This window comes from Passer montanus, unplaced genomic scaffold, assembly GCF_014805655.1.
Source record: "Passer montanus isolate IOZ18808 unplaced genomic scaffold, ASM1480565v1 scaffold51, whole genome shotgun sequence".
Taxonomy (NCBI): Eukaryota; Metazoa; Chordata; class Aves; order Passeriformes; family Passeridae; genus Passer; species Passer montanus.
Window position 1 is genome coordinate 4,925,617 of NW_024370041.1, and position 25,979 is coordinate 4,951,595.

A 25,979-nucleotide genomic window follows, 5' to 3' on the forward strand; every position below is an offset into this window, starting at 1 on the left:
GGGAAGGGAGATTTTCAGCTGGTGGCAAGAGATAGCACAAGGCAATGCTAAGTGACAGGCTGGTATTCCAGCTTTGATTTACCACCCCTTCACTGTATCGGTGACTTCCATCTTCAAATTTAAACTAATTTCTGTCCTGTTATTTGCAAAGTGAGAAAGAGTTAAGGCCAGTTTGTTTGACAGGATGGCAGCTGTCACTCCATGTAAACAGACCCCAAAATGAAAGAGCAATCCAGCACATGGAAGTAGAAAGTCCTGACACTTTAATTATCTGAAGAGATTACAAGATGAAAGTCTTTCTTGAGGCAAATGTATATTAGTATTGATATAGTCATTGTGCTTTTCAGTAAGAGAAATAGGAGTCTGTATTTACATAAGAAACTATAGTGTCTGAGATCTTTAAATATCATATTTATGGAAATGATTCTGAATTACAGCATTTACAAAATAAAAACAAGCTTAAATAAATATTCAGTGCATTAAATAAGATTTTTTTTCCACAGAAGCAACTTTTTGTGCATATTTATTTCACAATTGAAGTTTGTTGCCATTTTTTATCCTATAAAAGAAGCATTAAATTTCTTGTGTGTTTTTCTGTTTTTTTCCTAAAAATAAAACTGCAATAATCATTGCAATGTGAAGCCTGAGATTTAAGCCTGAATAAGTATCATTGCTTGCACCACATTACCCATCTCCCACCAATCACCCAACCCCATGCTTTTCCAAACTCTGGTGAATGCAGACACTCCAACCCAAGGATTTCATGAGAAGGATTTCAAGGATGTAATAATAATAAAAATACACATAAGTGAGGATAACACATCAGAGCTGACATTGTCTATAAACAGCATCATAAGGCTTGTGCATTACACGTAACTAAGTGAAGCTGTTTCATCTGAATCAAAATGACAGGAGTGCCAAACTGCAGCACCCTTATATGGCTCATTAACACTGAACAGTAAACCACTGAGCAAAGGGAATGTCCCCAAAAAAATAAATAAAATTAAAAAAAAAATTAACACTGGCCAGTTTTGCCTTATCATTTTGAGCGATGACCTTTCTCAGGCGTGACACCACAACTTCCTCACCCATTTTTGAATCTGTCACTTTGAAACACTGTGTGTAATGCCACGAGTCAGGAAAGGGGGCACAGCAAAGAGCTCTTGATCTCATTTCCTCTGTAACCACAGCACACACTGCCTTGCTTTTCATGTGGCCAACTCAAAGCACGTCCAAATGCCTTTGAAACCTCAGTGCTCAGGGAGCTCTTACTGCAAATAGTTCGTGCAAGATCATAGCATGAATCCGTGTGAGTCTCATTTTTTTCCTCTCTGAGTGGAGATAGCAATTATTCCCTGGTGTTTCAAATAAATACAAATGTCTTCTGAGCTGTTAGCATGAGTGAAGTACCAGTATGCACTATTTTACATGGTTACTCTGCCAAATGTGGACAACAAGTACCCCTCTCTGGCTGACCATTCTGTGAGACCTTTTGGATATCTCATTACATATTTGCCTTTTAAAAAACCTCGGAATGGGAGAAATCATTTATCTTGTCTACTAAATTTTGCTGCCAAACTGTCAAAAATATCTATTTTAATATGAATTCATTTATTTGGTAACCACTTCCTCTGAAGTTTGTTAGGTTTTAAATGCTGATATGGAGACCAAGCTTCTGTGTCAGACTTTTACTAACAAGATTTTGCATAAATGATTCAGATTATAAGTACTTCCAAAACTCCAAACTATGGAAGTTGGAAAAATTTTTAGAAGACAACTTGGACTTATTGCTCTGCTTGGTAAATAAAAGGCAACAGAAATATACTGTTTTAGGGCCTTCAGGGCTTCCTATAGGATTCACTGAAAATTCTGCCTTTCTAAATATTGAATATAGATTTGAAATAGATTTGCTTTTATTAGTCCTAGCATATGTGACAAAAATCTAGACATGGGGAATTTCAGTGGCAGCAGGTGGGAGAGTGCTGATGCCCACAGCCATGCTGGGATTCCAGTGGGCACAGGAGTGTCTGAGCTTTGGGACTGATCCACTGGGGATGAACTAATTAACTGGCTACTCTGTTCCTAGCATGTAAGATAAGCAGCAATGCCTGTTCCATTCTCTGAGCCCTATTTCCTTCCACACAGTGCATTTGTTCTGCATATGGCATCGTAACATGAATGTTATAAATTTATGGAAGACTGTACTGTAGCCTTAGAGCTACAGACGCTTCATAGTTCCCTTTAGCAGCTTAGTAAAATGCAATAAAAACTGTCTGTACAAAATTTATAATAATGGATGGCAAAGCCTACGTGCCCTCACTGGGTCCCTCTTTCAAGTTAATTCTTGGCTTAGGTCAAATATATCAGTCCATGTAAGACTCCGGAAGACACACCAGCAGTTTAATATGTCAGATACCAGCTCTGTCACTATAGAAAGGAGTGACATGGAACATGTAACAGTGAGTGCAAACACGGACAGGCTTCATCTGGCCATAACGAGGTAATGGAGCAGAGTGGGAGGAACAGCGGGAACAGAAGATCTGAAAAACAAGAGGGAAATTTCTCTTCAGTTCCTCTGAAGAACAGAAGGGCACAAAATTGATTTCAAGGGAGGGGAGAGAAGACTGTACGAGCTGGCACCAGCACCATCCTCAGCACAGCAAGTGAAGGGCCCCAGCAGGAATCCCTCCCCAGCTCATCTGGCCTGGCTCAGTCCCTCTAGTGAGGGTGCCCAGCACTGACAGTAGCCAAGGCTGGCCTGTCCTCCTCTGCAGCTCACAGGGGAAGGCAGCTCCATCAGAGGTGCAAAGAAGCATCTCTCCCTTGGTTTTAAAGAAAGGCTAGGAGAATATTTGTGAATACCTCCAAATTTCATACTCCTGCAAGTCTACTACATGGTTAAAGAAAGCAGCTTCTTCCTTTCCAACTTGTACCCCAGCCAGCAAGCAAAATGGGATTGCAGATTTCTGGCTTCCTGTGGTACTTGACTGCTTTTTTCTCCCTCGCTCCCTCTTCCACCCCCACAAACTTGCAAAGCAGCAGCCCTACACAGCAGAGTGATCCTCCAAAGGTTTGGGAAGAAAGCAAAGGGACTGCAGCTGAGCTGTGTGTGCATCACCCCTGGCAGTGCAGGCCGCCCTGGCTCTTTAGAGCTTACAGCAGTAGGCCACAGTGACTCTGTTGGGGTGGGGAGTGTTCTAGGATCTCAACAGGGAATTCTGCCCTTAGCTTTATACAGCTTATTGCTGTATAAAAGCCAAACCTCTCCCCAACCCTCTGAAAACATAAGCTGAGAGCTGGCAGCCCAGGCACACAGAAGCACCTGTGAATGGAGAGCCCTGGCTGACAGGGCACATTTAGCTGTGCAGCCAGGTTTCTGTGGTGCACATGAATTTGCTGCTGGCCCTGGAGGGAGCCCCTCGCAGCCCTGAGTGAGTCATTACCTTGCCACAGCTCCGACAGTGGTGCTTCCTGCGAATGACTGTGAAAGGAGCCTTGCAGGCAGTGCAGTAGCTGCAGACTTCATCTGGAACCCAGTCAGGAGGATCTGTCAGAAACACAGCAACAAAAGGGAACGTAAATCAAAAGGGAATAAAACCAAACATGTGATTACCAGATCCACAAGGAAGTAGGGAGAGTAAAATATAACAGCAGCTGCTTTCAGCTGCATTTTTCCAGGTGCTTTGCAAACAGTAGCTGAGTGAGTTCAAGATGCCCAGGAGGGCTCAACTCCCCTCTTCTCTGCCAGGCACCCACCTTTGGGCAGAGCAGATCAGGCATTAAAATGGCCCATGACAGCTCTGGACTTGAAATAAAACCTCTCTTAGTCAAATGCAAGTCCAGGAAAAAGGAGATAAGCAAAATAAAGCAAGAAGACAGGAGATTATTAAAGCAGAACTGGATCACAAGTGTTTTTGTCAGTGCTATCCACTATCAAAACAAGCTTAGAGCTGAGATCATTCCCAGCCTCTTCAGCCTTCCCTCCAGAAAGGCCAATTGCTTTTCTGCAATTAGGCAAGCAACTGCACAGGTAATAAACCCAAAGCCTGATTACCATCTGTTCAATTATTAGGACTCTTCTTGGAAGTCACCAGTAACTACAGCAAAACCACAAAATCAAGTGTACACAGCTTAGCAGAGAAAGAACTTGCCCATTATCACAGACAGCATGTTTCAGTTGTTTATGTCTCCTGTGAGATCTCCAACCTCCCATGAAAGACAAGCAGGGAAATGATTTGGTTGTGGCAAGGCAGAAGAAATGGGGCTCCCTTCTATTGAGCTGTTTCTGCTCACGACAGGCTGACATGACCTCAAAGAGTCTGGAGGTACAAGTGTAGAAACTATGAAGCTGACTGCTTAATTAAGTTAGTAAAAATCTAATGAGTGCAAAGCAAGTTCAGTCCAGAAGGAATCCATGGACACAGGGAACATGAACTGCTGGGTGTATTTATCCAAGTTCCCTGTATGCAGCTTCTTTCTGAGTATTATTTACAATTTGCAAGCCATGCAATTGCTGATTTATAAACCTGACAAGCAAGATCCCTGCCTCAAGGAGCATACTATCAAACAACAAAATATATGGTGCAGTTAATGCAGAGGTTAAGAGGACTATAGCTACAGGGAGAAGATAATTAAATGAAAAATCCACTGTTTTGTTCCAACATAACTGACCAGTTTTCATGTGTTTGTCACATTGCAACATTTGTCAAATTAGAAGTGCAAAGGATACAGCACTCAATGTAAGAAACTGTTCAAAAGGAAGATTAGTAAAAACAAAGAGAAGTGAGGATTTGACTCAGCCTTTATAGCCTCCTCTAAACTACTTTAGAGGTTGAACTAGCTTAAGGAAGATATCCTTCACTTAATGAGCACAGCAGCCTGATAAAGGTTACACCTACAGTAACCAAACCCAGCAGTTGATGTGCAGAGAAATTACTGACGTGGTGGAAAAAAAGGAGATTGCACATAAAAGCCTTCACCTCATCCCTGAGAACAGTTCACCAGCAAATGTTCTGTGGGGACACAAGGCTACAAATTCCTGGTTCACAGGCAGGGTTTCCTTCAGCAGCAGGGAGATGTAGGACTGCCAGCTTAAGTCAAGCATTAATAACAGTGGAGCCAGGAGATTTTTCTGTCCACTTATTTTCCTTTTCTGCATCTCCTTAAGCACTACATGTATCTCGCCCAGTGAAACTTACTCCTGATATCAGTTTATGATGTAGATTTTGAAAACTTTGTCACTTTCTCTGATCTGAAGCCATGGCAAGTCTGATGGAGAATCCCCATGTTCTCCATGCAGGAGGCCCCTTAGGTTATCACATATATCCAAAACAAAAAGCAAAAATATGAATCAATAACAATGCTCCTGTTTAAAACTTGTCTCCATATAGATTATGTTTTCAGGGATTTAACTATCCATTGATTCTCACTCATTTTGAAGAGAGCAAAATTTAGGAAATTATTCAAGCTCTGTGCCACCAGGTCTCCCTCTGCAGATCTGGTGGAAGCAGCCTTGGTAAAATGCTCAAATTGACACTGATGCTTTATAAACTGCATTTCAGGGTGGGCTACCAGGTTCAGATAGTCACTGATTTTAATATTCATGGAAAAGCCACAAAGCACAGGCCCTTTCTGTACCCCCTGCACCATCCCAATGTGATGTGGCACCTCTGCAGCAGCTGGAGCCATCATCACTCCTGCCCTCAGGTCACAGGTAGGTCACACACATTACAAACCAACACAAGCCCACCCCAAAGACTCTGGAACTCATCAGCACAAAGCAGCTTTCCTATCAGCTGTTTTGTTTTTGGTTTGGGTTTCTTTGACAGGCTTTTTTTTTGTTTGCTTTGTCTTTTGTGGGGGTAAGACAGAGTTATTTTTTCTTCCCCCCCTATATTTTTCTGTTGTTGCCCTTGAAGTGCAATGCTGAAAAAGTTATTTTTAATTGATCTTGCATAGATTTGCCTCCATGCTAAATAGAAAGAATAACTTAAAAAAAAAAAAAAAAAAAAAAAACAAAAAACCAAAAACACCAAAAACCCAAACCCAAGCAAATAAGCAAACAAAAAAACAAAACAAAAAAAACACCCAGCAAATTTTGATAAATAATGACCTTAAAGTAACAATAATCATAGAATCTGTAATTCACAGTTACAGAATCACTTGACTGACAGATGAATTAATCTCAAAACCTTCTTTTTGTAACTTGGTTTTTGTAAAAAAAAATTCACAACTTATTGGCAATGTAGAGAAACAGCACAACCCTCTCCACAGAACACTCTCCCACAGCACTCTGCCTCCACAGTGGTGTCACCTCGGCTGATTACTGACTCTGAGTGTCACTAGGGTGGCTGAAGGGCACATTTCCCAGCCTGTGACTCACCAGCAGCCACAGCCAGTCCCGTGCCCCGGTGCCTCGGGGGCTTCTGCCCTCCCAGCTGCTCTCACCAAGATCTGCTGCACTGCAGCACACCCCCAAATAGTAACACTTGGTTATGTAACAGCTTTTAACATTCAAAATGCTGCACAAATGTAATTGCTTTAATCCTCATCACCCAGCTACAGTCAGTGTGTGGGGAGAAATCAGGAGAGGGATGTCTTGCACAAAATCACAGGGTGCAGCACTGAAGTGACATTTGAAATAGGGAGCTTTGGGCCACCACCCCAAAGCCTTTCCTTCCAGCTGACTGGAAATGGCCTTACACCGACTACAAACACAGAGTTGTGAGACTGTGCACTAAGAAATCAAATGCAGGCTGGAGTGGAGCCAAAGTGCCCACCCTGGCAGGAAGGATGAAGTCCTGATTTGGTCTCTCTGAGCCCACAGAAGCCCCGGTGGATGTCACCCCTCCATTCCCTGCCCCAGCCCCATCTCACTCAACCTTGGGAGCAGCCCCTGCCTTACACACACCAAGGATTGAGTCACTGGGCTTTTTATAGAACAGGCTATTGAAATACTCTCTGAAGAGCCCTCTCCTGAGGGGATAAAGCTGCCATGTGAGGAGTGGAGAGTGCGTTACACGAATGAAACCCCGAGCAGGAGCCTGAGGATGTGCTGGGAGCAGGGCAGCAGCACTGCACCCCCAGGATTTTCATGTTACACTCCTTCTCCAGGCTGTGCTGCTCCATTAGCTCTGCATGCTGCAGCAAATAGCAACATCCACTCTCTAAAGCATTATCTCCCTGTGCTTCGGGGATTTGGACAAGAAAGGGAGGGAAAACCTTGTTCCTGGGCTAATTGGCCCAGTGCTTTATCATGCAATGAGAGTTTGGAGAAGTCTGCTGGGAAATGGATGAAGTCCACAGCACAAACATCAAAGAGGAGGAGGAAGGGAAAGAAGGGATTAATGAGACAGACTACAGATATAAATTTTAGAAGAAAACATTAAAAGCATGCACAGGAAAAAAGGCAGAGAAATGAAGAGAAACAAGTACTTAAATGAATAAGAAACAAGTTCAGAGAAAGGAAAAAGCACAAGATAAAATTAAATAGTGTTAAGACTGGAAAAGGCTCTTAACTATTCAAACATCTTGCATGACAATTTTTCATAAATCATGAAATTTTACAGTCTTTTTATTTATTCTGTAGCTTTTAGCATTCACCTTTACATGTCTTTGTAATGTCTATCTCATTAGCTAAAAAAAAATGTCTGCTCCTAAAGTTAAAAGTCAGATAAATCCAAGGTGCTGGAGCTTTAAGAAAACCATAATCATGGACGAAAAAATCAGACACTGTAAGCGGTCAAAAATAACACAGTAATTAATTTGGCATTAAATATGTGCATTAGGCCTAATGCAGTCCCATCTAATGTTAGAAAACCAAAAAAATAATCTCTTTCAGAACACAAGAGGAAGACAACATGGACCAAGGTCTATCAGCTGTGATGACTGAAACATTAGCCCAGAAAGCTGAAGTTTTTTCTGTGGTGCTGAGACACAAGAGACCAATGCAGAGAGAGAAACAACCCCAAAAGTTGTTGGAGCTTGCAGAAGGCCTAGGCCAGCAAATGTGTACTCTGGTAGGAAACAAATCAGAAGCAAGCACACCAGAACTCCCTGCTGAAAGCAGCTGCTAAACCCTAAACTTTGGTGTTTGTGTTACAGCCAGACAATTCAGAGAAAAGACCCCTTTCTGCACCTTTCATTTTTATCAATTATTCCTCATGCAGAACTCCAGCTGAAAGTTCCTCCTGCACAGATGTGTGTCAGATTTCAGAGCACATCATGCAAAATAGCCCTGATTACACTTCCACCAAAGGGAGCTGCAGAGGAAGAGCTGCCTGTGGAACTGGCACCGCTGCGTTACCCTCGCTGCTGAAAAGGGCCAGGTGGGCTTGCTGCAGCTCTTCTGATCAAAGCAGCACTGTCAATTCTCACGCTCTGAAGCACAGAAAGTTGAAAACTAAGGTGACTTGACTTTACCCCTCCACTTCAACTGCCACAGTAAAATGAACCTTTTTTGTCCCTCATCACACCTGATTTTCCACATGTCATTCTGGGCAATCTCTGACTTTGATGCAAGATTTCTAACAGGCAATTGTACCAAAGTAATTTTTGTTCTTGTTCAGAAGATTCAGTGCTGATTACAACCAGCTTGGCATTTTTCAAAAAATAAATTTTTATGCTTAATATAATTTGATGAAAATTTTGGGACTAAGAGAGAAAAGAGGTACACAGACTGCTTAGCTTCAGCTCTGGTCAAATAGCTTTCCTTGGGATTAAATTCCTGTGCAAATCTAGAAAGCTTTCACCAAGACACAAAGCTTTGCAAACTTGGGCTCAAGCCTCTGCTCTGCCTGATTCAGCATCACCTTGAATGATGTCCTGTGTTCATTCTGCACAGGTACATGATCAGCAACTCTTTCTTTGGGCAAATTAATTATTTATATAAAATGAAGCAACTCTAATAGAAAACACTGGTTTCCATTGAGATGTGGGTCAAATCTTTACTTTAAATCAGATGGAGCAGAGACTTGGATCTTCCATCTAACCATTAGTAGGAATATTCTCTTACCAATTTTTATAATATAAAAAGATCATAATAATCTACATAAAACATACCAGAACACTCAAAACATGTATTTATTAGCCAAAAGTTTAAAACCTAATCAAAATCCCAGTTATGATGTTACAGGGTTGAATAAGCCTGTTCTTTACGGTATTTAGGGGATGTTTTCCCATAAGTACTGCACAGAAGTCTCAACAAGTTCCACATAGTGCCAACACAGAGGGATAGTCTTTGAGAAGAAAATAGGCTCTGAGTAAGTTCTTAAAACCTAAGTCAGACTGAATTATTGCACTACAACCTAAAACCTGTAAGAATCCTGTAATTCTACATGCATGATTAAATACATTCAGCTGATTATAAAACATTGCCTCCATATGGAAATTTGATGCTAGACTCTTCTCACACTGTGTAAGCAGAGCTGCTGAAAAAGGAAAAAGTGAAGTTATGTGGACAGAACATGTTTGGCCACTGAAGTGGCCAACTTCTTTCATTTACAAGGTGCTGCTGGTCACCATAAATAACAGAGTAACCACAGGCACACAGAGGACAAAAGAAAAACAGAAGCATTCAGCTGGGGCTGATAGCTATCTCTAGAGCCATGGTGATGAGATTCTGCACATACAGGAGCATGGGTGGGTTTTTCTGACCCAGGGACTTCTTAATGCAGCAAGAACAAGAGCCTGAGCCTGGGACTGTGAACTTCTGAGTTGTGCTTGTGCTGCTGGTTAGAGAGCAGACAGGGCCTGTGACCAGACAGGAGTGGGTGGGATTGCAAGGGGTCAGGGAGGAATAGTGTGTGCTGTGAAGGAAACATGCTAACACTGCTTGGCACACACAGGTATTTGTACTGGCAGCCACAGCAAATCCATTGTGTCTGCAGTTTTTAGTAGGTGGTAGCAAGGAAGGCAGTTCTGTACAGATGCTGGAGGGATGAGGAGTGGAGATGCATGTATGGCTGCAGAGACAGCTGAGATGCTACAGCAAATATTTTCATGGAGCACCAACAGCTTCATAATGCTTGCTGGTTTCCTTGAGAAAAAGCTTGAGATTTCTAGATATCTTATGCTTATCCTAGGACAAGAAGTGTAACTCACTTTCTTAGCCTGCCTTTAACTTCATTAAATGGATAATTTAAAATATTCACATTTCCCTCAGTTGTAACAAATCAGTCCTCCTGAGTAATAAGTTATTCCAAAATACATGTACAGTAAAACTCAGATTTGCCTGACTTTAGTATTAAAATCATCAAACTCACAAGGATAAATGTAATGCTCCCAAATATGATGAGCAGGGTCACACTTATGCTTTATCCCATTAACAAACTGACAAACGGAAACATAAAAAGGCAATAACTTTCAAGTCAAAAAAGTTAAGAAGTCACTCTGTGTTTGTGCACACCTATGTACATACATGGGAATCTGCTAGCAAATACAAAGCAAGTTTTCTGTTAGGGCTAGAAATATGATGCCAGATGCATAAACAGCAGAAAGACACCAAACTTCTTCCCCAGTGTTTGGTCCTTGTAAAGCTGTACTGGATATTAGGAATGACACAGCTCTGTCTGGTCAGGGATGCATTTACACTGGGTTAAATCAGAGCAATTCTCTGACATTTTCAAATGCAGAGGTTTCCTTTAGTTGTGTGTGACCCATGCTGCCCACTCTCAGTCAGCTCTCAGTGGTTTGTCCAAGCTGGAGCTCAGGAATTTCCCAACAAGCTTCTTCCTGTGCTGGTTTGTAGCTCACCAGGGCACAGGGAGAAAGGCAGTCCCATGGAAGTTCCCAGCACACAGGCTCTGTCTGCTATTACTGCAATTCAGAGCAAGCACATCTGGCAGCCAAGAGCCCAACCTTTTTGCCCAGTTGTAGCCTGCCACTACAATTTGCTTTGAATTTATACAGAGAACTTTATGCCCCACTGGCCATCACTTCCATCATACAACCAGGACAAGAAATTTAATATATTTAAAAATTACTTGTTGAATATTGCAAAAATTAATATTCTACCATAGGAAAATAAAATTGTTTTATACTCTCTCCCTATAAATATATATAATTTTTTAATACTTCATGAAGTATAATTGTATATACTTCCTTGACAATAATCTTAGAGCATTAGGACACCAAAGATTAACATACAGACCATTGGCTCATGCTTTTGTTTTGGAATGCCAATTAATCTGTAGTTTATTGTATTTCAACCTTCAGAAGGTCACAGGATTTAACTCTTAAACCCTTGCCAATGTCAGTTGGCTCATAATAAACATTCATATTTGTTTTATGACCCAGACCAGCTGGTGGATTTTATATACAATAAGAATGAGAAATCTGAGAAAAACAAGTGATTCATCTTCATAACGTCAGTGGAGGCTAAAACCTTCAGTACAATCTTAAGGCCATTTATTTGTTCAGGTTGCTGGGCTTGCTTTCCATTTTTGGGGTTTTTTTAATACCATTGATTGAATACAATCTCAAACATTTGCTACATTCAGTTAGAGGAATTTATTTGATTATAGGGAAGAGCTTTCCTGGCAGGTAGCTGGCTGGACCTTCTCAATTTGAGACATACTCTGCCACAATGGCAAAAGGGAAGAGCTATGATGTGCTCCTTTGCTTTCAATTGTTTTTCCTTTCAGCTGAAATAATTGAGTGACCTGAGGTATAGAATTGACGCACAAAAAAGGAATTAATTAACTTTGATGCAATGCTCTCAGTCTTTGCGCTGAATCCCTTTACAGTGATAATTGTGGTGTGTTCCTGTACTCCTGTTGATGGCCCATGGCCCAGATTTGGCCTGAAGGACAAACCCACCAGGCTTGCTGCAAGAAATAGGGAACAGTGTTCAAGCAGCAGAAGTTGCCTCATCCACCAGAGATCTTCCACCTGCACCCAAACGTCACCCAAAGGCATGGGCTGTTCCTTCCACAGTGGCCAGCAAAAACAAGATACATGGGGAGGTGCTGTAAGGGGGGAAAGGCATATAGCTGCTGAGGTTAAAATCTTGGTGGAAGTTTATGCCTCATGCTGGATACCTTGGAGATGGCAAAACCATGTATGCCATTAGCTAACCCTGCATACCTCAGCAGAAAAAGCCTGTACAGTGTTGCCAGCAATGACAACTTGTGACCTGAAGGGACAGGGATTTGGCATGTATTGGAGGTGAGGGGTGTTTCTACAGTTCCCACAAATTCAGCAAATTGACCCACTTCAGATGCCCTTCTTAGCAGACTTTCTGTGATGACTTTCTGTGACTTCTTGTGTTTTGGCAGGTGGAGCTCATCTCCATACTCCTCAGCATCCTGTTTCTCTTTGGGATACATAAAATTCCTGCCCATCAGGCCTGGAGCCAAGTAACAGCAGACTACACTCTTCAGTTTACAGATTTAGAAGAGCTGCACTGGTTTGTAGATATTTACAGCATGACCACTTACACATAAGCCAAGGGAGGCTCCCAGAGAAAGCCTGCAAGGAGCAGGTCTGCCTGGTGCAGACATGGCCAAGCCTCCCAGTGAGCCTGGGTGAGCACCAAAAGCAGAGTACCTGCAGGAGCTCCTGCTAACTGGCTTGGTTTAGAGGGTATGTTAGCATGGGACAACACCGGCCAAGGCAGCCAAGCTCATCCTGGCATCCACGTCTACTTATTCAAAAGGGACTTGCTTATCTCACAAAGATTTGCCTTCTACCATGCAGGCACACATAAAACACCTGCTCTTCTGGAATAAAGGTGCAGGCAGGGTTGTTTTGTGGAAGTTATCTGCATATGCTATAAATAGCACATATCTGGTTTTACCATTCACTTGGGGCAGGGACAGAACTGATTCACTCTGCCTGGGTGCTGCAGAGTGCCTCTGGTGCCTCCCAAGATTCCCCTTTACTGTGCTGGCCATAACATCACCTAAGTACCCAGACCACTGACCTCTTATTTCAGTAAACAACATCCCAACTCACTTCTCCAAACATGAAACATTCCCCATGCTAATAGCAGCTACCATGAAAGGCTGAAGATCCTTAAAAGCTGAGCAACATGCCAGGGAAATGACTTTGCTGTGACAAAATGTACATCCACTGTGAGAGGGTTATGCAGCATCCTGCAGTTCAGAATAACTGGCTTTCAAGTTCTGTAAGTCAAATTCACCGACAGCATCAGCATCGATCCAAAACAAAAGACAATGAATTGAAGTGGTAGAGAAGGAATAATCTTGCACTCTTTTGCAATATAGCCTATACATGGTAAGGATTTTGCTTGAAGATTTGTTCCTTTCTGCACCTTCTGTGACATTCTGAATTACAGCACAATAGAAAAATCAATTAAAATGACTACTGAATAGTTCTTTATCTGCCTCCAAATCATCTCCCTCCAGAAGAGATAATATTTCTACAGTGCATTATACATGAATTAGCCCTGCTGTTCTAAATAGATTAGATCCTTTAGCCTGCAGCTTCAGAAGAAGGGAAAGCAAGCAAACTATGGGTTTTATATAAGGACAAAATAAGTTATAAATATGTAGTGTTACTCTAAAATCTAATCTTTAAGAGGTTTTTTTTTTTCCCTCTGATTTCTGATCTTTATTACAAATGACATGAACCAGTATTTATTTTCTGTTGGTCACCACCTTCTACATACAAGCAGAGGCACACACTGCTTTATCACCCAGCTCTGTCATCCTGCATTCCAAACCTCTCACTGGAAGGACAGCAGTGTACGTGGACAGATACATCACAATACATCAAAGTTTTAAAGCACAAGGAAATTACTGCACACTTGAGTTTCTGGGAAGCTCAGAGACAGTTTATAGCTGATGGTTGTCTTGTACTTCTCACTTGACCACAGACATATTATGGCTCTGGTAATTGGGCTCCTGGTGTGCTGAAACCACCACTTAGCCCTGAAGATCAAAGCTGATTGCTTTCTTGTTTGCTCCATCTCATATAACTATTTTCTTATTCTTTGACTGCAAGTGCTCTGATATCTTTTAATCCATTTTTTATACTGAGTTTGCCATAATAAGATTCAGCCCACAACTAACTCTGAAGAAGCTCAGATTAATAAGAGAAACAACTTGTGAACTTTCAGAATACTTGAACCTCAACCAAAACTTTGAGACTTATGTGCATTTTTCATTCTTACCATGTACTCAGTGAGATTTGAGCAACCTCAGCAGACTTATCTAAGACTATAATTTTCTTTGAAATAATATGGTGAAGAATGTGACAATATTAGCCAAAATATCTTGATCAAAGACAAAAGTAAAGAAAATATGAAAGGTACTCCTACCTTGGGATAAAGCAGCACATCCATGTGCAGCAAACGATATAAAAACCCTCTCAAGATTTGGCTGAGAAGACCTTACTTAGGGCTTTGCATCTCACACAGCTTTCAGAAACTCAACAGATGTAACATTACACATTGTATTAAAGCCCTTACTGTACAGACCCTTTCTGCACTGATACAGAGGAATCCATACTGAATATGACCATTTGTGGAGAAGAGTTTCACAAGGCTGTTAGAAAAAACCTGAAAGAAATATGCTTGGTTTACCTTCTGACTTGGTCTCTAAAACAGCATGACAACATTTTATACTCACTTTCCAGAGCCAAACATTAAAAGACTTTTCATTTTAATGACCACTTTTTAAATACATCAGTGTTGTCTCATTTTAATTCTTAGAAAAAAGAAAATACCTTCAAAGTCCCCATCTCTGGCTTTTGCTGCAAGTTCTGAGGATGATATACTTTCTTGACATAAAGCACAGTCTTCCAATGCTGCATTCCTTAAACCATGATTAACTGTAAAACAGTTCAAAAAATACTCATATTTTTCCAATTTTCACTTAAAAGATTCATGTTAGAACTTCTGGGATTAGACCACAGTAGCATCTTCTTAGACTTCTTGCTTTTTCTCTACCCTGACAGAAACCAAGACTTTACAAGTCTTCTATTCTGCTTTGGGATGACAACAGAAATGAAACAGGCTGTTATTACAGGACATGAAGTCTTCTTACTTCTGCTAGTGTAGCTGCATCTACCTTCTATTTTCCAATTCTTAACTTGGATCCTTTAACACAAGTGGATTTTGAGAACAATGAGAGACTCCCAAGGTGAATCACACACATCACATCACATCACATATATCCAAGAGAAACTCCACCCCAAAACCCCCCTTTCTTCACTCATTTTGTTTATGCTTACTTTTGTCAATACCATCTTTTTCAATGCAAGAGTTCATCCATTATAAATTACATCCATCCAAGTACTATTGATTAATATATATATTCCCAGTGATAGTTCTTTACAGCACCAGTTTTTTATTACACTTATTTGAAGGTTCAGGAGCTCTTGTGCTCTCTTTCTAGCAATTCTGTCTAACCCCATTTTTTTTTTTTTACAATAAAAAAGCCAATCTATTTTCATATCATGACAGGCTGCCACCATAAAACTGTTGTGGAAGTTTCAACCAAAAGTAAGAGAAGACTGTCATGCATGTTATGCATTATCCCACTGTAGACTTGAGACTGGAATGTAGGTTTTTTCTGCTGACTTGATCCAACTTTTTAACTAAGTGTTTCACATAAAAAGTTCAATGCTTTTAAATGAATCTGGGAGAAAAAGTTTTCAGTCTGGAGGAAAGGAAGCAGGAAAATAAAAAGAGCTCTGGTCACTTTCAGATGCTGGTAGTTCTAATAATAAAGGACAAAGGTAATTGCAGCCTTGCTGGGATGACTCTGTTATTCTTAGATAAGTTAGCAGACTTTCCACTTAGGAAAGAAATAATAAAAATTATCACAGAGGAAAAAAACTCTTTTGTTGCTTCATGATCTAGTTCTGGTTCCATTACTTTAATTATCTAGAAGTGAAATGTGTTATTTTTTGATCTTGAAGCCAAATTCTTCAATTTGTTCAAGACACGACAGATTTCAGCATGTTACTGAGCATTCCCATCTTAGAGTCTGTTCTTTGGTAACTTAAAATGTACCCAGTGTGAAACAAATCTGGGGGAAAAAAGAATCTACAAAGTCCAAACCCTGCATAAATCATGGGCCATAAACAATATGGGCTACAAACACTGTGCTGCTGTTAAATATAGGAATATGGAAACAGCAGATGAACTCTGAAGGCTTTAGTATCAGACCTAAAATGAAAAAATCCTGTGTTCCTAAACAGGACTTCATCCTGTTTACAGTCTGTTTCCATGACTCCTTTTAAACATAGGTGAAATCCCTGCACAGTGAATCCTGTCAAAAACATAGCAATACGTTAGGGGAATTTGTGTCAAATAGTTTATGGATTCCCACTGGGAATTCTGCTACCAGCAGAAATTCATTATAGAAAACAAATGTTTAGATCTTTTACCTTTCTTCTGCTTTTCCTTGTCTTCTGTTTCAGGTTTGGTTGCCATAACTTCAAACAAGGTCTTTAAGATACTTCTCAGATCACTAGCATAGTTTGTCTGCAGCTGGTCAGCAACACCTTACAGTGTGAGAAAATGGGTAAATCAATTCTAGACTGCTACACCATCCTTTCAAAAAGTATTTAAATCTGCCTGTTAGTACCAGTAATGGCCTCACTTATTTTTAGGGGATCACTTGTTCACGTTAGGAATAAAAATTGAACATCTGAATAAACTAATTCCACCTAATGGCCAAGTTACATTCTGGTTTTTATGCTACCTGCAAGCCAACACATATATTCCACATCATTTGGCAGAAAATACTGAGAGATTAATTTTGCATGATAACAGAACTGCTAAGTAAAATTTCTTTCTTTGAACACCACAGGGCATCACCAGGGAAAAGTCAAACCTGATACAAGTCCCAGTTTTTCAACACTGCAGGTCTAAGATGTCAGCATCTCTGATTCTGAAAGTTCCAAACAGGAAACAGGTCCTTCTAAACCAGACTGCAACTTAGGTCCCAAAACCAAAATTCTCCTGAAACTTTATCTCTAGTCCTTTCTAACATAACTTGATGTACAAAAACCCCAAAACATAAACCAAAAAAAACCCTGAAAAACAGCTTAATAATTCAGTGATTCTCATACCTGAGATACAGACAAAAAGGCGGTGAATAAGATCGTTACTGCCATGAAATCTAGATCTGATCTTCTCTCGTGTGGCAATTTTGGCAGCCTGCAAAGCCAGCTGGATTTCTTCCTGATCGATGTCATCAGATGAACAAGAACTTGTCATTAAACTGCTGTCAGAGAAAGAAATAATGTAAAGGAAAGTAATGTAAATCTTCACTCAGTTGTTCAGGATGTTCAGCAAATCCTAAAGGATTTATGACTCAGGCAAGACTCTATAGTACCAGAACTAATTGCTGTAAATTCTTGTTGAAGTTAATCAGCACGCAACCAATCACCACCACGTTTGATTTTCACTCTGTGACAGCTGCAAAAAAACTTGAAGCAGAAAATCACTTGTCTGTATTTTACTGCATTTTTCCTTAGCTGTTAAAAGTGCTGTGCCATTTTTCACATTAACAACTTCTAAAAGCTCAGTCCTGAAACCATAACTCCACCAAAAAACCTGAAGGGGAATATCAACCTAAAAATGTGAAGGTCAGTTCTGAAGTCAACTTAGAAATTTACGAACAGGGAAATTATCTGAAAAAAAGAAAGAAATTCTGAATTATGTTACCTTAATATAGCAAGAACAGAATCTAAATATAATGTCACCCAAAAAAAAAAATTGAAAGAGCAGCAATAAAATATGATTTAGACAGTAGAGGTAGGTTAATTCCCTTATAAATGTAACATTAGAAATAGCTGAAATGTCAAACTATTGTGAAGAATGGCTCATCAACTCTAAAGAGATTTAAATGTGCCACCAAATCTCTACTCAAACTTTAATTTTTTTTAAAAACCAGATGCCAGACATTCCCACACTTTCACCACCACCACCCCTACCACTTTTCTCTACAGAGAAGAAACTTGAAACAACTTGAGACAGCAGGGAAGCCTTGGAGAGAATCTTCAAATATCAGGAATTACCTTAAATACTTGTAAATCAAGATGTTTAAAACAGGAAGTAGTTTGGGGAAAAGCAGCACTTTGCCCCTAAAACTCTTAAATGGGACTAGAGCACAGGATGTAGCTACACTGAAGTCCTCAGGATTCACTGTGCTGGCCAAAGGAGACAGGAGCCTTCTTACCCCACTACATGCAAGTCACAGGGAATACAAAACTGTTTTTCTCCCCATACTGGAAAGAAATTAATATTGCCAATTATTACAGAAAACTAGACTATTTTACTTAAAATCATATTTTTGCTGTCCAAAACTCCAACACTCTTTACAGACAAGTGCTGTGTTAAAAGAAGAGTTATTGACTGCATGTGTAAGTAGCATGTATAACAAAAAAAGTCATTTCTAACCCATTTTGAGTTCAATCTGCTTTTATCAGATGCAGAAACATTCACCATCTTGCAGATCCCATCCTTATGGCAGTATGCATGAATAGTTGTTTTGGGAGAAGACACATAGGTAGCATTATTTATAACAAGATTTTATAGGATATAGTTTTCCAATTCTACCTGTAGGCTTCACAGATAATGCTTTGAAATATAAAAGAGAAATAATTATGCCACCCAATCTTAAAAGCCCTAGGAAAAAGAGACTGAAAATAAATAAGTGCTGGAGATTTGTTATTGATAAAAATATCAATGGAAGATGTGTAGCATGAGTACCTTAACTGTCCCCCCATTCTTTCAGACACAGAGTAAAGACTAGGCTTGCAGGAGACTCATTTTATCTATCGCTACTAACAAAAGAAAATTCTTGTGAGGAGATGTTATTTCTATGTTTACAGTTCCAGCAGCACCATGACTGACTGGGCTTATCAAAGACACTGAGAATGAAGTGGGAATTCTCTTTCAATTTTCCTTTGCCTTTCCGTAGGGGATAAAGGAGATATTAGAACAGCAAGCCTGTCAGCATGGAAAGGCCTGTGTTCAGGACAATGAAAAGGTCATGTACAAATGTGGCTCACAAAAGAATAAACTGAAAGGCAGCAAGAGCCAGGAAGAGATTCCTGACTCAAAGGGTGTGCAGGCAGAGGATGCCTGCTCACACAAACCCTCTCACACACAGACAAAGGACTCTGCCTTGCAACATGGCCAAGCAGGCTCTAATTTTTGTTTTAGCTAAAAACTTTCTTAGTGATACACACATATGCACCATAAATTGCTCTCCAAGGCAAGCATGGACTTCCTGACAAATCCAAAATGCTGTCTGTGTAATCATATAACCCCAACACAAAGGTCTCTTGAAAACTCGCAATACACAGAAACTTTTGTGCAGGGGAAAACAGGGCCACTGAATCAAGGATGACTTCTCCCTCCAAATCTCAGCTGAAGAAATATTTCAAAGGAAGGTGTTAAGTGGGCAGAGAGCTGTGAAGAGTGCTCTTCAAGAATATAAGCTACTCGGTCCTTTGCTATTTTGCAGAAAGTCTTTCTTAGTGATACACACATAAATTGCTCTCCAAGGCAAGCATGGACCTCCTGACAAATCCAAATGCTGTCTGTGTAATCATATAACCCCAACACAAAGGTCTCTTGAAAACTCGCAATACACAGAAACTTTTGTGCAGGGGAAAACAGGGCCACTGAATCAAGGATGACTTCTCCCTCCAAATCTCAGCTGAAGAAATATTTCAAAGGAAGGTGTTAAGTGGGCAGAGAGCTGTGAAGAGTGCTCTTCAAGAATATAAGCTACTCGGTCCTTTGCTATTTTGCAGAAAGGAAGAAGGGCTCACTCCACAATCCTGACCAATTTTAATAATAATGTTTGCTTTTCTGAGCCTCCTCCAGCTGGGAGGAACGCAGTTTTACCTACTTCATTCAGGAATGTGGTTTGACCTACTTCCATTGCAGTGGAATCTCTCATGTCCATTATTTAACTATTCTGTTAGATTTTTGTGGTGTGTCATTAAGACTGACCATGTCACCACAAGACTGGCTCGGTTTGACCCACTTCCATTGCAGCCTATTTTGTTAGATTTTGTGGTGTGTCATTAAGACTGACCATGTCACCACAAGAGTGGCTGGGACTCTTTTCTCCCCAAAATCCCCAGCAGAGAGCACATGTGAATTGCTCCAGCACTGTGGGAGGGAAGGTCAGCATGTCTGCACACTCACATTTATGACATACTTTCATAGGCACTCTCCCATGTAAACTGCAGTATCCACATAGAGGAGATTCAGAAAAAAGGATATTTTGTTCTTGGGATTGCTTGTGCTACTACAAAGCAAAAAAGTGAATACTTCAGAAAAATTTAAAACTGGACCTAAGAATTGCTACAGAGTCAGAACCAATTACTCTGCCTTTACCAACACACCCAAGTCCAACTAAGACAAAAATGACTCTCAAAGAATATCTAACAACCATCAGTTCTTTATTTTAAAGTACACCTAACTGTAAAAGAATGTAGTCAAAATACAATATTGTAGAGACAGTAAAAAATACTATAAGAACAGAAACACTGCAATTGCTTCAGATAAACAGCAAAGAGCCAGCTATTTTTAAATATTAGAGTATCCCAAAGAGCAATGACTGCATCCATGCAAATAGATTCTCATGATTTTATAAATTGATATTACAGAAAGCAAACCTGAAATGTGATCTACTGGGTGCAGCTTACCTTTTCTTTTTTTTCCCCCCTATAAAGAATATCATTCCTACTTGGCTTATCTAACATAGATAATTTGGATCCAGATTTTCAGCCAATACCAGATATTTAGGAAGTATTTCAGTAACTACACATGGATCTAGACAGAATCATGTCTCATTGCACAATACAAACAGCCATACTACTGCTAGAGACAAGCCCTCATTTTCTCACCTATTTGGTTGAAAGGAACCTTGAATAACCCAATGAATTAAGTTACAAAGAGGTAACACCAAAATACACATGGAACTCCCCTTGTGAAACATTTATCATATACACAGTGCTTATAATGCATTAATTTTTCAGACTGTAAAACCATTGCAAAGCTAACATATCTGAAGGTGAATATAAAGAAATAATATGTGATGTCAAAGGTTGATTCCAAACAATAAATCTGCTTTTACCTTATAAAGGAACAGATACCCTGTGGCAGATAAAATGAATTAGCTTTTTGTTTAACTTGGCTGCAGCCACCCATTTTAAAATTACACTTCATTTATTACATGAGAAGAGCTGTATGACTCTTTGAACACTTTCAAGGTGTATCTCTATACCTTGCCTGGCCTCAAGGCTTTACTGTGAAATTTAGCCAAATATGTACAAGCAAACAAAAGCCAATAATGTAATTGCACATTAAAAAAACTTTCACCAAGATGCAATCTGCTTGATAGCTTTTGTGTTTCAAAGGAAACAAAAAAAACCAACTTTCACCACAATGCAATCTGCTTGATAGCTTTTGTGTTTCAAAGGAAACTTCTGAGCCAGTTTAAGTAGCAGTACTCATACATAATGGAAAATGGGACTGTGGAGTAAGGTTATTACAGATATTTTCAGAAGTGGACAGACATTTTAGGCAACCTATCTGATAGATAATGGAAAATGGGACTGTGGAACAAGAAGGTTATTACAGATATTTTCAGAAGTGGACAGACATTTTAGGGGGCAACTGTCTGATACTGTAGGCTTTGGTCTGTGTTTGTTGGTCATTGACACTCATTCAAAACCAGTGAAAGCCGCAAATCTAAAACCAAACAACCAAAGTCAACCAATTCAATGTTGGTCCAAATTTAAATATCTTATGTTTGTGCTCAAAACATAGCAACAGCTGTAGAAATGTGTGTCCACTCACAGATGTCTCCTTTCAAATTTGTCTGGAAATGTTTGGTTCTTTAAACCTGAAATTTGCTCTGCCTGAATGCAGAATGTATCAGATTCTCTGAAAGCATATCTCATTATTCACACACCAACCCTCAGAGTATCTTAAAAATGCATTAAATATGCAGCAGTAACAGACAAAAAGAATTTAAAAGCTCTACGTTTCAAATACAATGAATACAAAAAAAAATCAACTGAATTTTCATGTTTTCAAATCAATCACAAACTTTGGTTTGGTTTTGTTTCTTTATCTTTTGACATCTTAAATCAAAAGCAATAGTGGGTCACTTCTTGCAAAGGAGAAAGCCCAACAGACCCATTGTACCCTTTAACACAGAATCAGGGATGGTTAGGGTTGGAAGAGAGCTTGAAGATTATCCAGCTCCAACAGAAATATGGGATGCAATGATGCCACCAAATTTAAAAGGAAATTAAGACCACCCTTTAAATCTCTGATTTCAGAAAAGGTCTTCAATGACAACTGATTTTCAGGAGAAGATCTCAGAAGATTGTCAGAGGTGCCTATAAACAGAGAGGGCTCAAATTTCAGCCACACACACTTATCCCAACTAAGTCTAAGAAGAAAACTCTATAACAATATTACAAATGTTGACTAGAAAAGTGTTAATACATAATTCAGTGACCAACCTCACCATTTATGTTATCCAAATACCTGTGACATCAGGGATTCCCATTCACTTTCTCTGGGAATCTTCAGCAAATTACACAAGCAGGGGAAGAAGTAGAATGTAACTGCAACAAAACAGGTAACACCTTCCTGCTCTAGTGGGAATTTAAAGCTGGTGAATCCACTTCACAGTGAATTAAAAATCCATGCAAGAATGCAATCCTTTAAATGGAACAATTCTGATGCAGAGGTTCACCCAGAGATGCATTTTAAGACCAAGATGCTCTCTAGGAAAGTTTGGTAAGTGATGTACAGTAGCAGGTGAGACTCTTGACAGTAGAGAAACGTGAAAACTTTGCAAGAAGTTTTCTGTGATTTCACACATTCTTAATGTTCTACACAGAAGGACATTACAGTTATAAACCTTGTTGGAAGTTTTTACAAAGGGTCAGTAGCCCAATTCTTAAATATAAATTAGTGTTCATTTAAAAATTGATGAGAGAATGTCTACGAATTATAAAGCAGTGCAGTTCTTTGGACTTAAATGATATCAATTAATTTGCACTAGTTGGCCTTAACAAATCTCTCATCTCCATTATTTAACACCACATGTACTGAATAACTAAATATAGATACATGTGTGTCTCGTGTATGTGAATTTCCCCATATACAGAGGTACATTTAGCATATTCTAGTTCTTACAATATTTCTCACATTATCACGAGCTCCCCAACTTTCATTTTTTGCTCATACAGAGTTTAGCATATTGGCCACCTTATGATCTGAGTACAATATCAATAACATACACTTTTTATCCAATCTACAATATTTCAAATTCTCTCCCATCTGAATTTTTTCATCCTTATGGTAAACGAAAAAAACCCAAACCAAAATGTTTGCAGGCAAATCTATGTTACTGATTGCATACAATTTCTAAAACTTCAGCAAGTTGGTACATTGCTCCCACTGATATTTGTGTAGGCTGTAACTGGAAACCTCACCACTAACCTGTCAGCCAAGCTATTACTCTTACTCCTCTGCTTCAGAAGGCTGTAGTCAGCTCTGGGGTCCAGTTTGCTAAAAAGAACAAACAGCAACTCCAAAGGCCAAGTAAAGGTTCAAACACAACAGTTCAGGGAAAACAAAGGTTCCATCCATGAGAAATGACAAGAGGAAAATTACAGGGGTTTAGGTAAGATATATGTAATTCCCCTATCAGTAAGAAAAAAACCCCCAACCTACCTCCCCATCCTACTTTCTGCAGTACCTCTAGTGCTTCTTTTTGGATAGTCTCACCAGAAACACAATAAAGAGCAGGCTAAAACCTGTTGGTTTCTAACATAGGCTAGTTTTGATGTAGCTGGAAGAGAAGCTGTGAGAATCATGGCTTCTTACAATTATTTTAAGTGAACATGATGGCTACACACTCAATTTTAGAGTCACTTAAACCCAAGCCAGAACATTATATGCTATTATTTAGGTAACAGCATATAGGTTTTTAGCTAAGGACTATGCTTTAAGGAATGACCCCAGAAGCTACATTTAAAGGAGGCTAAAAAAAAAGCTTTAATGCAGGACTTTATTTCTTGTCTTTTAAACCCTAACATTTTATTAAGTCAAGAGAGTTTTAAAATATAACCAAATATAACCCCTTAGCTATTTCCTCTCTCTTTTAAGAGAAACAGGTTAACAGAAAAAACCCTACCAATCAACCCAACCACCCTTAAAAGCCCACCAAGGCTTCAGAACTTTGTACTGAGAAACAAAAAAAAGTAACTGCATGCAAACCTCTCTAGCTAGAAATCACCAAAAGAACTGGACTTGACTGGACAACAGCATGACCACATGTGAGCAATGCCCAGCTCCACTGACAGGACATGTGCTGGAAGCCCCATCTGCTGTCAACTTTCTGAATTCCTCAGTGGGGGGAATTTTCCTACACTGCAAGATTTGTCCTTAGATTCTCTTGCCCCTGTAGCAGTGGGTAATCTCAGACTGGCTCAGTAAAATAAGGAATTTGGCTAACAGGATTTTCCATATGGCCTAGGTGGTATCTCCAGTCAGAAAGAAGTCCTGAGGATTGTACTCATTGAATTTCAAATCAACAGCAAGAACTTCTGCTCCAGATCCTGGCAGCTTCTGTAGCTCCTCATTCTGCTGGAAGAACATCTTGAATCTTTCCTCATCTGTTCAGACCTCAAACTGCAGAGCATTCTCACTTGGACTTGGCAAAATCCACAGCTGGTAAAGCAGCATCTTGCTAAAAAGATCAACTCTAAGAAACTGAGCCCAGGAGAATTTATGGCTTACTCAAACTCATTAACACTCTGGACTGAGTTTTCAGATGAATACAAAGATACAGTATTTCAAATGGAAATTAAAATAAACAACATTGCCAGTGCAGAATTTATCAACTTTACCAGTGCTCTCTCCCAAATAGCTTTTTTGATCATTATAGATAAAACTTCTATAAGTGTGCATATGAAAAAATAACTAAAGAGAACATTAGTAATCAACAGTGGTACTTTCTAACCACCAAATTAAATGTCAGATACTTGCAGGGTACCACGCTTACTGCTTTTCCTAAATTAAACCAAAAAGGGATAAAACCTGCAAGATAAAGTTATTGTAAAAGTCTTCAAGAAAAAACAGAACAGAAAAAACAAGAAGTTAGAATATTATTTGGGTTCTACTATGACTTTTTTCAATTCCACCATGACATTTTTTCCACTACTTTCTTGTAATCAAACTTGCACTTAAAGCTCTCAATCATTCACTCACACTGTAAATGGATAAATATAATGAGATTAGAGAACAGAAATATTTAAACTTTGAAAATATATACTGAACTGGAAGAACTGAAAGTGAAAATCACTAATAGTATAGAACTTATGATGAGATGGTATGTAAAACCAGCTCTGGTGTCCAAGCCAGGGACAGAGATATCTCAGTCCCAGCTTTTACACTTTGTGCAGAAAGAGTAATTTTATACAGCTCGTTAGCAATGTCCTCTGCCATAGGCAAGCCACATTTCTGCATGGCATTGCAACAAGAGAATTAATTCATTTAGCATCCAGCTCCTGCAGATCCACTCTTGACTTGCAGCTCCTGTGTGTGGCAGAAATGGAGATGGAGATGCAGCTTCAAAGCCACTTCCCAGCACAGGAACTCTAAGGGATATGGAAACTTGGTAGCACAACACTTTCAGATTGCTTCCATCAGTTCTCTCAAAAATAACACAAAAATGAGCAGCAGAAATATTAATGCATCCGAGGGTCTAGGAGAATCCCACAGAAATTCCATATCCAGACGTGGTAGTCAAAGCTGAGAAAAGCTAATGAAAGTATTAGGTGGAATCTTAAAATTTTAATTAGAAAAGATAGCTTTCTCTTTATTTTTCACCTTCAATACAGCTGTAAGTATGAGGAAATCCTCTCTTTTTTCCTCCAATCTAATTGTGGTTTTACAGTGTATCTTTAGACATGGACAAAAACTCTGCAAAAACTGCAGTTACTATAGTGATTTT

The 25,979-nt window shown here is 39.6% G+C and overlaps 1 protein-coding gene across 5 annotated transcripts in view; it reads right to left on the reverse strand.

Annotated features, from left to right (window-relative positions):
• Positions 1 to 242: 242 nt before the first annotated feature.
• ZFYVE28 (zinc finger FYVE-type containing 28) overlaps positions 243 to 25,979 on the reverse strand; it is a 144,569-nt gene continuing 118,832 nt past the window's right edge. For 2 of the 5 annotated variants that reach the window (XM_039723912.1, XM_039723909.1), the window contains 5 exons: positions 17,044 to 17,195; positions 16,357 to 16,473; positions 14,689 to 14,793; positions 3,444 to 3,547; positions 243 to 2,540 (listed from right to left, as the gene is read on the reverse strand). In XM_039723912.1, the coding sequence (XP_039579846.1) occupies positions 2,409 to 2,540; positions 3,444 to 3,547; positions 14,689 to 14,793; positions 16,357 to 16,473; positions 17,044 to 17,195 (610 nt within the window). In that variant the 3' untranslated portion in view covers positions 243 to 2,408. Of the gene's footprint in view, positions 2,541 to 3,443; positions 3,548 to 14,688; positions 14,794 to 16,356; positions 16,474 to 17,043; positions 17,199 to 25,979 lie in introns of all 5 variants that reach the window. The other 3 variants (XM_039723910.1, XM_039723908.1, XM_039723911.1) reach the window with 2 other exon arrangements.